Source organism: Pelophylax lessonae (assembly GCF_965119305.1).
Source record: "Pelophylax lessonae genome assembly, chromosome: 13".
Taxonomy (NCBI): domain Eukaryota; kingdom Metazoa; phylum Chordata; class Amphibia; order Anura; family Ranidae; genus Pelophylax; species Pelophylax lessonae.
Genome location: NC_138780.1, coordinates 123,633,341 through 123,646,155, shown reverse-complemented (window position 1 = coordinate 123,646,155; position 12,815 = coordinate 123,633,341). Strand labels below are relative to the sequence as shown.

At 42.4% G+C, this 12,815-nt stretch overlaps 1 protein-coding gene across 1 annotated transcript in view; it reads left to right on the top strand.

Annotated features, from left to right (window-relative positions):
* The first annotated feature begins 7,561 nt into the window (after window positions 1-7,561).
* ZNF106 (zinc finger protein 106) overlaps window positions 7,562-12,815 on the top strand; it is a 110,085-nt gene continuing 104,831 nt past the window's right edge. Inside the window, exons 1-2 of the mRNA XM_082275520.1 lie at window positions 7,562-7,648; window positions 11,340-11,401. Coding sequence (XP_082131646.1) covers window positions 7,595-7,648; window positions 11,340-11,401 — 116 coding nt within the window. The 5' untranslated portion in view covers window positions 7,562-7,594. The remainder of the gene's footprint in view (window positions 7,649-11,339; window positions 11,402-12,815) is intronic.

The following is a 12,815-nucleotide window of genomic DNA, read 5'->3' as shown; positions in this document are numbered from 1 at the left end:
GTTTTGCGTTTTGGCCAAAAAGTTAATCTGACGAGAGCACCTTCTTTCATGTATTTTCTGTGTCCCCTACATGGCTTGTCGCAAACTGAAAACCGGATTCTTTATGGCTTTCTTTCAACAGTGGCTTTCTTCTTGCCACTCTTCCACAAAGGCCAGATTTGTGGAGTGCACAACTAATAGTTGCCCTGTGGACTGATTCTCCCACCTGAGTTGCTGTTCTCTGCAGCTCCTCCAGAGTGACCATGGGCCTCTTAGTTGCTTCCGTGACTAAAGTGTTACCCTAAAAAAGAAAAAAAAAAGGATCCTGTTCCCTTAAAGCATGTTATACAGCACAGTGCTTGTGCTGTGCATTTGGCCCCCTGTATCACCTGAAGTACCTGGCTGATCCTGCCTGGCTATACCCTCCCCTCTGTAAACTGACCACAGTTTATCATGGCTGCTGACCCCTAACACCGTGGTCAATTTACCTGCCTTCATCACCCACAGCTCTCCTCTCTGCTCTCCTGTGTCCTCTCCCCCCTCCCTGCTTGTCAGCTCTACCCTCCTGCTGCTCTCATATCTATAGTATAAGCATGCCATTCCCTCTGTTGTAAAACGCTATGTGCCTGTGCTGTATAAAAAAGATGCAGATTATACCTTATAGCATACTCCCAGCATTCACAAGACTCCTTGGATGTCTCTCCTCCCTGGCTGATGTCAGCAGCAGTGCTCGGCCCCTCCCGCTATAGCTGTCAGCCGGGCAGAGGAGAGAGCCGAGGAGGCACAGGGACACAAGGCGTTATATAACAGAGGGGGTGGCATGCTTATACAATAGTGGGTAAACAACCACCTTAACCACTTCCCGTCTGCCCTATAGGCAACTGACGGCGGGAAGGTGGTTGTATTATCCTGAGCCGCCGCCATATGACTTCGTGCAGGATAATGCGTGTGCGCGCAGAGCGGCGATTGGTGCTGCGGTGTGTCACTCTGACACACCGCATCTCCGATCTCGGTAAAGAGCCTACTGACGTAGGCTCTTTACCATGTGACCAGCTGTATCCAATCATGGCTGGTCACATAGTAAATTGGAAGAGCCATTGATCGGCTTTCCTCAGTTCGTGCCTGACAGGCACGAGTAGAGGAGAGCCGATCTGTGGCTCTCCTCAGGGGGGGGGGGGGGGTCTGTGCTGGTAATCAGAGCATTGATTACCAGTGCAGACCCTGGGGGGAGGTGCCACTAGAGCCACCAGGGACGCCCACCCATGGCCACCAGGGACGCCCACCCAGGCCACCAGGGATGGCAATCAGGGCTCAGGGAGCCTGCCAGTGGTGCCCTCCCTATCAGTGCTGCCCACCATTGCTATCTATCAGTGCCGCCCACCAGTGCCCATTATTGCCAATCGGTGCTGCCTATCAGTGCCCATCGGTGCTATCTATCAGTGCCCACCAATGCTGCATATCAGTGCCACCCCATCAGTGCCTGTCAGTGCAGCCTCATCAGTGCAGGAAAAAATTTATTTATTTACAAAATTTTATAACCTAAACAAAAAAACGTCTTTTTTTTTTTTCCCCAAACTTTTATTTGTGTACCAAAAAAGAAAAAACCTTGCGGTGATCTAATACACCAAAAGAAAGCTATATTTGTGGGGAAAAAAATGACATAAATTTGGTTTAGGTACAGTGTTGCATGGCCGCGCAATTGTCATTCAAAATGCAACAGCGCTAAAAGCTGCAAATTGGACTGGGCAGGAAGGGGGTGTACTGCCCTGTATTGAAGTGGTTAATGCCCTCCTTGCCCAGCTTGACCGTTTTAGGTGGATGGCCATGGCTTGGTAAACAACATACTCCTGTGCTAGAGTCAGCTGTCTGTGTAGTGTCACAGGTGCCTGGTCAAATCTTGGATAATCTCATAGATGCCTTGCTGCCCTCTATGACTGAAGTCGTCATGACAGTGCTGTGAGAATATAAAAAGAAAAGAGGGCGCACTGGCCTAGTGCATTATCCAAAAGATTTATTAAAAATATGAATAAAGTCAAAAAGATGTCTACTCACAAACCTAAGTTAAAAACATGCTCGACATGTGTGGCTATCTCTCATCGGTTGCTCGAATCACTGAACCTGGGAGTGAGGGGTCATGGATGAGACCCCTCAGGCTGAAGCAATTCGAAGGACTTGGCCGCCTTCTTCAGAGCATCTGAAGATATGATTTTATTCATATTTTTTAATAAATCTGTTGGATAATGCACTAGGTCAGTGTGCCCTCTTTTCTATTTATATTCTCACAGGTTTGCAGATATGCCTTACTCTTTTCGGATGATGGATTGAAAAGTGCACTGTGAGATGTTCAAAGCTTTTTTTTATATAAACTAACTCTACTTTAAGGGGTTTGTAACCCTAAATTATGTTTTGCTGCCAGCCCCTCTCCCATTCCCTCCTGTACTGTAAAAGTGTTTGTAAGAAACAAAGCCTCTAAATACCTTTTTTGTGCTGTATCTTCAGGCCGGTCACGTGATTTCCGCCCGCTCTGCTGCTACGATCCAAGGCTACAGCAGGATGCTGGATGCTTTTTAAAAGAACAAGCTGTATCAGTTTACGGGGATGGGACAAACCATTTAACACTGGCAGGGGTGCTAACAATGATCCGCTTTTATTTATGTATAACTTTACCAAAATAATTTTTTTTTTTTTTTTTTGCTTCAATTTGAATGAAAGAAAGAGGGATAGTGGCGCTGCCTAAAAATGTGCAAAATATGTAATGTAATGAAAATCTGGATAATAAAGTGACTGGTGCATATAATAATATAATGTGGTGATATTAAACAATATATCAATCCAAAATGCAATCCACTTTAAAAACTTGCTAACAGTGCATAATAAATCACAAAGTGCAATATTTAGAGGTGCTGGCTGTACAGGTTATAAAGTGACTGGTGCTTGCAAGAAAATTATATATCATGCGGCGAAAATAAACTGAAATAACCAGCAAAAGTATTCTGTGCAATAAAGTGCTTAAAAAAGTGCTTCAGTGAATGAAAAGCCCCTCCCTACCATATGTTATGGTATGAGGGTAATATAAAAAGTGCCAATAGTGAATGGCATTCAGTATGCACACAGAGGACAGTCCAGTGAAAGCAGTCTTTATATCACGTGCAATAATCACAAGCAGGTGTGGAGAGTTCAAGATCCATATAGGTGACCACAATCTGGTAATGCTACATGAGGAGTGACCCCGTGGTGGACAGTGAGGTATTGGGTGACCCTTCTGGTAAGAGGACACACTTACCAGAGACACCCACCCCACACAGGGGTATAGAGCGGGTGTAGGAATATATCCAGCGATCCCTCGAATCCGATTGGTCCTGGGTAGGGACGTCCTATCGGAAGCCTAGCTGGTCCTAGTGTGAGGTATCCCCTATGGTGTACTTGGGTCCTAACAGGCTCTTAGTGGTTTTATAGTGTTTCTGCTATAAAACATTCTCAATACAAAATTTTTCAAAATCAAATTTTCTTCATCAGTTTAGGCTTATATGTATTATATGTATATCTACAATTTTCTGGTAAAAAAATCCTAATAAGTGTATTTTGATTGGTTCGCGCAAAAGTTTTATAGTGTCTACAAACTATGGCATAGATTTATGGCATTTTAATTTTTTTTCATTGGTTTTTACTAGTAATTGCAGCGATCAGCGATTTTTAGCGGGATTGCGGCAGACGTATCTGACACTGTGACACTTTTTGGGGACCAGTGACATCAATACAGTGATCAGTGCTAAAAAAAAATACACTGTTCTGTATAAGTGACGCTGGCAGTGAAGAGGTTAACATTAGGGGTGATCAAGGGGTTAAGTGTGCTCCTAGGGAATGCTTTCTCACTGTGTGGGAGATGGACGTGCTAGAGGAAAAGAGAGATCTGAAACTCAAGATCTCACTCTTCCTCTGTGACAGAACAGCCGCCTGCCTTGTTTACATAGGCAGACGGCCGTTCTATCATTCTCCTGCACGATCGCAGGTGTTGCCGGTGGCCATCGCGGCCGCTGGACCTGCTGATTGGTTCCCGCTGTGTCTAATCACATCGGGAGCGGCGGCCCTTAGAACCCCTGCACAAAATCATGTACCTATACGTGATTTTGTGCAGCCGGGCTGCCCTGCTGCAGTATATATGTGGTGGGTGGTCCGGAAGTGGTTAAGTGGTTCTAAAGGTTTACATTTTACATTCTGCAAAGGTAAAGGCATGAAGGTAAAAAACACTCAGGAGCAAGCCGTCCCTTATAGCAAGAGGCTATACTATTGGGGCACTTGGCGGGGGGGGGGGGGGGGGAAAGAACCAGGACCACCTGTGGAGACCCAAAAAGAAGAGGATCGGGGCTGCTCCTAAGCATGTCATTTAGGATCTACTAGTATGTAAACTCACAATAAATATGCCTAAAACCATGTTCAGTTCCTAATACAGTAGGTAGCGGAGTAATACTAAACTATTACAGGAAGTGCTGCCCTCTCCAAGACTCCAGAAGACGCACAAACACTGAACTGCTAGGGAAAGAGCACTATAAATACAGAGGTCTGATCAGATTGGCTAAGAGAGAAGGAATATTAAGGGCATCAGCAGTTGTTGAACTGAGAAGGGGTCGTGGCTGAGTGCTGTACTGTACTCACTGACAGCACTGCTAGTCAGATCTCTGCTCAAATACTGTAAATGCAATCTGAAATTACTCCCTTTTAAAACAACGTAACCTACAAATAGTTAAAGACCAACTCCAGCTAAAGCACTTGTATAGTTCTGAATAGAGTTTGAAAAGTTTTTTTGTTTTTTTTTAACCTGCTGCCTACATCACCCTTGGGAGTCACTGTGTGAGGTGACCTGCATCAATCTGCACAGATCAGCGCAGACTTACTGCTATAGGGCACATAGGATTGTTCTCTATGGGCCTTACTGACAACCACAGCCTTGGAGGTGGTTTGCAGCCTTGAGGAGCCTTGAGGTGGTTTGCAGTGCTTGGTGTAAAAATGAACGCCCCGGTTTCATTTACCGCAACATAGCATAGGAATGAATTAAATGACATTTGTGACTTCTCAATAAAGTAAAAAAAACAAATAGGTAAACCACACCTTGTATTGTAACAAATGCAAGGCATCAACCGTACACATCGGACACTAGTGCTTGGGATGGTCTGAATGAATTTATTAAATGTAAGGGGTGTACTCACTTTTGTGAGATACTGTATGTATATATATGTGTGTGTGTGTATGTATGTATGATATATGTATATGTGTGTGTGTGTGTGTGTGTATGTATATATATATAATATATATATATATATATATATATATATATATATATATATATATTTCATTTTACTTATTTAAAGTAGTTGTAAAGGCTTTTTTCCCCCTATAAATAAAAAGAGGTTTATACTTATCTGTTCTGTACTATTGCAGTGAACAGGTAGGGGAACATTTTTTTTTTTTTTTTTTTTTTTTTTTTTTTAATATGTTAGCTCAGGGCTTGACAAATTTGCTTGGTATCTAGGAGCCAGCTAAAAAAGTTAGGAGCCAGCTTTTTTTTTTTTTTTTTTTTACAACAAAGCTTTATTTTCAATGACAAAAACTACCGATCTTAAATTTACACATAAAGACGACTAGAACCAAACATCATAGGCATTTACCTTGTGAAGATAATGAATACATTCTGATGTGACACACCAGGTGTTTAATGCAATGTAATTTTTTTTTTCACTTGTTTTTTTGTGGCCATGAATATGCCTTGTGCTTTTGCGTGTGATGGGCAGCCGCTCACTGGGGAAGGACATTGCAGCAAGGTGGGGGTGATAGGAGATCCAATGGTGAATATATGCCACCGTAGGCCCCTTTAACACAGCCACCTCCGCTGAGCAGTTCTCTCTGCTGATCCCCGCTGAGCAGGCGGATCCTGTCCACTCTATGCAGACACAGCCCATTCTCCTCTATGGGGCATTCGGATGGAAATGGACCGTCTGACTGTTTCTATCCGATGCCATCCAATCTGATTCACTGGACAGATGTAAAATAGAACCACCATCCATCTGTTTTTAGCGAACAGGATCGGATGGCCGCGGGTTGCCACTCCATAGAGGAGACTGAAGGGTGTGATCAGGTCCGCCTGAAAAACTGACAGGCGGACCTGATCAGACAGCCTGTGTGAAAGGGGTCTTCGGCTGTGTGACTGTGGCATTGCAGGGCAGGGAGATGATTAAAAATAATGTAAAAAAAAAAAAAAAACTCCCTTTCCACTTGCCTTTTAAGCAAAGGGCGCCAGATGAAGCCTGCAAAAACTTCTGTCTTTTCTCCTCTTTGAAGGGAGATGGGCAGGCATTGAGAACAGGCAGGGGAAACAGTCTTGTTAGTGACTGCCTATCATACTTCCGGCCACCACAAGAGGGCACCAGTTCCCCATTGGAAGCGTCTCACTCAAGAAGGCCGAAAAGCCGTGGCCTCAATTATCAGACGGCGCGGTAGTCCGCGCACTCGCGGGGGGGGGGGGCTCAAAGGGACAGAACACCTCCTGCTGTGCACCCCAGGCGCCAGGTCGCTAATTCTAGTCGCCAATGCGACCTGGCGCCCAGGGTTTGTCGAGCCCTGTGTTGACTTTATAACCACTTTAATTTCAATACCTCCATAAAAACAGCATATGCAAGGCTGACCACATGTGCTGTTAAAGTGAATTTATGTTCCCAGCAAAGCAGAAATCACAATGTTTTAGGGAATACCTTTAATACTTCAGTTATCACTGTGAGACCCATCTTTTTAAGCCCCTAACATGTTTCTGTAAATTGTAGTTATCTAAAAGTCAAATTAATGGGTGTCTTCCATGTGGCAATGTTGGAGTGTATTTATTAGGTCGTTAAGGTTTTCCATGCTGGCACAGGTACTTTGGGAAGGTTGAGGGGGACCTGGCATGCTCTGCCCTGCCATTTGTATATTTGAATAGTTTGCTGTAACAAAGCTTGACATTGATGATAGTCATCAAGAAAAATGCTTCAGCCAACAATGTCTTGTCGACGGCGTGGTAATGGAACAACACGTTTACCGTACCCATTTGTGTCATAATATTATACATGTCTTTGTGCTTTATGAGACTCCCTCCACTAGACTTAAGCCCAGTACATATGTACCGAAAATCCTGCAGACATCCTGGATGACTTTCAGTAGGTGTGTACCGCTGGCTGTTCAACAGAAGCTTCGCTCACAACCGGTTTCTGTTGAACGATCTCGCTGGAAAACCAGCATTCGATCGGTGCAACCTACTGGTTAAATGGGGAAAAAAAAACTACCCTTGTATATCCAGCTTTATTCAGGGGACAACTTGCTACTGGACTGTTTCACTCAATATCCTTTTTTTCTGGTTAGTCTGAGCTTGTATTTGCATGTAAACCTCAAGATAGTCTGGCAGTCCTGTTAATATTGTCAAGAGCTTGTTAGAATCATCTAAACAAGCTTATGATAAAGTGTGCCTTTTCTAGGTGTAAATCAAATAGCACAATATGTTACATTGCTATATTCACTTTGACATTATTAACATGTCCTGTTCAATTTTGTTTGTTTTCACAGCTATGGCGTGAGTCCTTACTAAGAAGACACAATGGTGCAGGAACGAAAATGCATCTTGTGCCACATGGTATACTGCTCCAAAAAGGTATTTCACATTGTGTTGTCTCTAAAAATACTTGCAAAATGTAAAGGTACCCATATACTTATAATAACTGGAGCACAGTGGGATATCCCTAGTTGACTGCTGTTGGCAGAATAATTTGTTAGCATTGGACCTACCAATTGGACCTTTGGGTGATATGAAAATACCTTACTATGCTGTCTGTTAGCTTTAATAGGGTTTGTAGACTTATGATGGGAGTGCATTGCCTTTCTCAGTATAAGGTGTGTGTGTTCATGGGACTTTAAAACGTAGCAAATCAGTTTAGTGTTCAAATCCTCCTGCAGTCTCTTCCTGCCTGGAACTAGGATGAGATGTGTATGATCTTTCCCAGCTCTATCCAAAACTAAAAGGTTTTTGGCTTGATATACAAATCATTCAACTTTTTTAAATGTCACCAAGTTCCATATTTTGATGGTGCACAAGCATTGTCAGGGAATGTACAACATCTCGATATGTTTATTTTCTTTCCTCTCCAGAAGAATCACGAAGATTACACACTGTCCAGGATGTTAGTTTTAGCCCCGGTTCACACTTATGTGATGCGGGAAGGCTGCGAATTCGCAGCCTGTTCCCGCATTGCAAACGCACCCCCGGCAGTTCACACTGCCATATGCGATACGCTGGGGGTGTCAATGTAATCTTAACGACACCCCCAGTTTGATCGCATATCGCAGTGCGATCTTGCAGTTCGCACAGGATCGAATCGCACAAGTGTGAACCGCTGTGCGATCCGATCCTGATGCGGCTGCAAAAAAGGGTCCTGTGCGTGTTTGCTGCGGGTGCGGTGCGAATTTAGCCATACAAAGTGTATGGCTTAACTCGCACAGCACAGCCGATCGCATGTAATGAAGGAGCAGTGCGCTCCGACATTACATGCGATCGCCGCAGCCACATCAGTGTGAACCGGCAGTTAGTGCTAGTTCACACCAGCACGGCTTTGAAGCCGACATCCCTGCACAACTTCATTGCAGCATGCATACGACTTCTTTAACAGAAGTCAATGCAATCCATAATGAAGTTGCCCCAAAGTAGTGCAGGAGCCGTTTTCTATGTCGGAACGACTTGAGTCATGCCGATTAGATCGGTTCCATTGCCGTTAATGGGGCGCGACTTGTCATGTGACTTTGTCGCATGACAAGTCACGACAGTGTGAACCGGCCCTAAGTGTACATCTAGCCAAAAAGTTGTTTTTAAGGTTTTGAATAGATTGGGGAAAGATTAGAACACCTGATGGGTTTTACTGTTAGGCCCCTTTTCCAGACGGTTGTTCCGATGAGCCCTGCATGTCAGGTTTTCAGATGGACCTGATCAGAAGATCCATGCATCCCTTTGAATAGGTAGGTGTAAATGGAATTGTGTCTGCTTTACACCTGTCTATCTCCGGGTCCGATCAGGTCTGCTTAAAAAAAAAAAAAAAAAAAAACGAGCACTGTATTCTTTTCCATTTTGGAGGTACCTGAATGTAAATGGACAGCAGAATATGTTTACCCCCCAGCCACCTGCAAAGCAGAACTGTCTATCGATGTCAGCATGAACTGAGCTGTGATAGATGTGACATCTGTCTTGCCCTATTCTGATCAGCAAGGGATCAGCTCAGAGTTCCCCTGCTGATCGGAGTGGAATCCACTCTTGTGAAAGGGACCTTATCTGGGTCTCTGTTCTAGAGATTTTCTATTACTTGCTATCCCTGTTACAACAGTCTTAGCAGACAGGAAGGGAGGGAGAACAACAATATAATATAATAATGCAATAACCCTCATCTGATTTTCTTCTTCTTGTGTCCCTGTTGCAGATTTTCTCTCTATGCCTGTCTGGTAAAACTGCTGTCACATTTCCAACAGTAAAAGCTTGAGAAGAGTTAAATTTCTTCTTTTCCAAAACTAAAAAAGTTAACACTGGATTCAAACATAAATATATGCAATTTCCTATTTCGGGGTTAGATTATCCTGGCATTTCCAGCAATGCTAAAAGTACAACACATTGCAAAATAAAGTGCACTTTATTCTACCATATACAGTAATTTCCCTACCCATAGTATGGGTTTATTTAGTGTTGTGCATAGAGTTCTAGTTCCTGTTAGTTTGAAGGGTAACTCCACTTTCATTGGGGGAAAAAAAAAAAAGCAAAATTATGTAGCATATACAATTATAACCCATTGTAATTGAATGTTATTAAAAATCACCTTTCCTTTTCAATCTGCAGCTCTGTGATTTTCTGTAAAATGCAAATGGCTACCTGGAAGTGTTCTGTGCATAGGTGGTGTACAGAACTCCCCCTAGAAATGAGATTTCCTGCTTGTGTGATTGGCTTACTGATTTTCCCAGAAGTCTGCACTAAGATACAAGCCGTATTTTGAGCTTGAATGTGAATTTTGAATCCCTTGCAACAAAATTTTTATTTTTGGTGAGATATTCTAAAAGGGAAATCACATCTAAAGGGATGCAGACCGTGTGAATTTCCTCATTCTAGCCCTGCAAGTGCAAAAGCTGACTGATAATTATAAAAATTGCTTCCATACACACTTATTTTGCACAGGGACACAGACAAACAGCTATTTCTTCAGAATAGCAGAAGGTAGGAGTTTACAACAATATTTGCATTTATGATCTGTAACTGGTGTCAGCATTAAGTTAATCCAAATAGGTTGCAAAAACCATGCGATCTGGTTGCTGTCTTTTTTTTTTTTTTTTTTTGCAATGCATGCACTACTTATGCTGCAGTCCGTTGTGATTCAGCCCATTCAAAAAGAATGGGCTTAAATTATGCTGCACTGAACCACATGTCAATTGCACAGGAACACAGAAGCATTCCTTTGCAATTCCCAGTGTGAACAGGCCCTAAATAGAATTTGTTAGGACAATTGTTAGACCTTTACAAAAGCAGCTCGTCTTGCTTTTTTATTTAACTATTATTATTTTTGCCAGCTGACAGGTAACAGTTGCTCTGACAGGTTCTCATTAATGTTTAGTAAAAAAATGTTTTTAGGGCTCTTTCACGCTTGCAGCTTGGGGGTGGTGGTAAAAACAGCTGCAGAATTTTAACATTATAGCCTGACAGGGCTGTACCTATTCCATGGCAATTTAAATTATGGCTGCGGAGTTTGGCTGGCAGCACTGCCTGTTAAACTCGATCATTGAGATCAACGGGGCCTCAACTGCGAGGCAAATGTTTGTTTTGCAGGTGCAGTCCCACAAAGTTTAATTGCTGTTCAGTAATTAAAAAAAAAAAACGGTGGTAGGAGGCAGCAATCGAGCCTCCTGAATGCCTGCCATTCGATGCTATGCCGCAGTCCCACTGTGGGTTCCTTTTCATAGGACAGTAAGCATTACCGCCTGTCTGGTAGAACCCTTAGGGAAACCATCGCTATTGAATACACTATAATAGCTCTTAAATGTTGCATTTCAGTGACTTAAAAATGTTTTTTATAATAGATTAATATGCATATTTGGGTCTCTGTAACCAGTTTCTTCCAACAAAAATGGGTTGCCTATACTATATGTATATATAGAAGTCTCACTTCTATAGTTTTATCTCGGCAGCTTTTTAAAAAATGCAATTCACATGTTGTAGTTATCAGCAGGTCTGTCTCCACAGACCCATGTTTTTAACATTTACTAAAAATGTCACTTTTTATAATAAATCTTACAGTAGATAATTTTTTATTTTTGCCCAGGAAATGGAGGAGCACATGCGTAGCATGCTTCATCACCGGGAACTGGAAAATCTAAGGGGCAGGTAAGAGACATGTAACAAGTCCTATCCCTAAAAAATACTTTTTAAATGGATAAATCCTCTTGTCCATCACTACGTCATACATGTGTATGCACAGCTGCTTTAGAACTTGAAATTAAAAAAAGTGTGAAATAGTTAAGATCTACAGTATATGATTGAAATGTGTGACATTTCTCCATGTGCAGAACAGCTGCTGCCAGTTTACATGGCAGCTGTTCTAGGGAAAGCTCTGTCACAGAAGATTGCTAGTTTCAAATATGTGCTCATCTATAAAACTCTTCATCACCCTTCCTACACTCTTTCTTCAGTTATGTAGGCTGTGACTTTCTAAGAACATCTCTGTCGTTTTTGTTGCTGCTTTTTTTTTCTAAGGTCAGTTATGGTTCAGAGATGAGCAGCCAGTACATATTAGGAGATCCTGGTGCATTTATTTCCTGCTGGATCTAAGATTACCAGCAAATACATGCATGTTCCTTGAATGGATAATTCGGAAAGATGTTAAAACATGTTTTTGTGAGGCAGGAGTAATGGAAAAGGCAACACAAGGAACAAAATGTGTATGGCATCAAAGATTTTGACAAGAACAAGATGGCCAGCGATACGATTAAAGTGGTTGTAAACCCTTACATATGCCCAGCGAAGTAACTGACCTTGGGTGATACACAGAGAAAAAACAAATCCTTCTACGTAAGTTGCATCTGTCTATATGCAGTCTTCTCTACATCCATTCAAAGTGCTGAACTTTTCTAAGAGTTGATGAACAAGCTTGCGGAGAGCTGAAGTTGCATACTGCAGTGCTCAGAAGGGAGAGCTCTGAGAGCCGATTGGATGGAAGGGACATACCCCCCTCACACAGATCACAGGAACAAAGCTAAAGCTGTCAATCTGCTTGAGGTCCCTCCCCTGTCTTAATTTTTCTCTTGGTGTCAGGTAAAGTTGTCCAAAATGACTCGTGCTGATAGCAGAGGAACGAAGCAGCAGACAGAAATGACACTTAGTGCTCCTATTTGAGACAAGTACACACTATAGAGGGATATGCTTTGTCCAGATTTCATATCTGCAATTTACAACTACTTTAATTCTTAGTCTAAGTATTGCCGATATAAGAAGTTTAAAGTCAATCCAGCCTGACTGATTTCTGTTTTAGATTGATCTTGAAAGGTTCCATCATCCATTGGCTTATTAAAATTTAAACGGTAACTATACTTTATCAGGTTAAATCATGTCATGAAAGATGGTTGTTTAGGGATGTAATTCTGTTGTGTGACAGACACTCGTTTCCTTGATTTTAGCACTCATTGCTGGGCTGCAATTTGTGAAGATGCCCATGATGTTCCATGAACTGCCATTTGGTTTGTGCAGTAGTAGACCTAGACCGTATCCTAAATATATATATATATATATATATATATATATA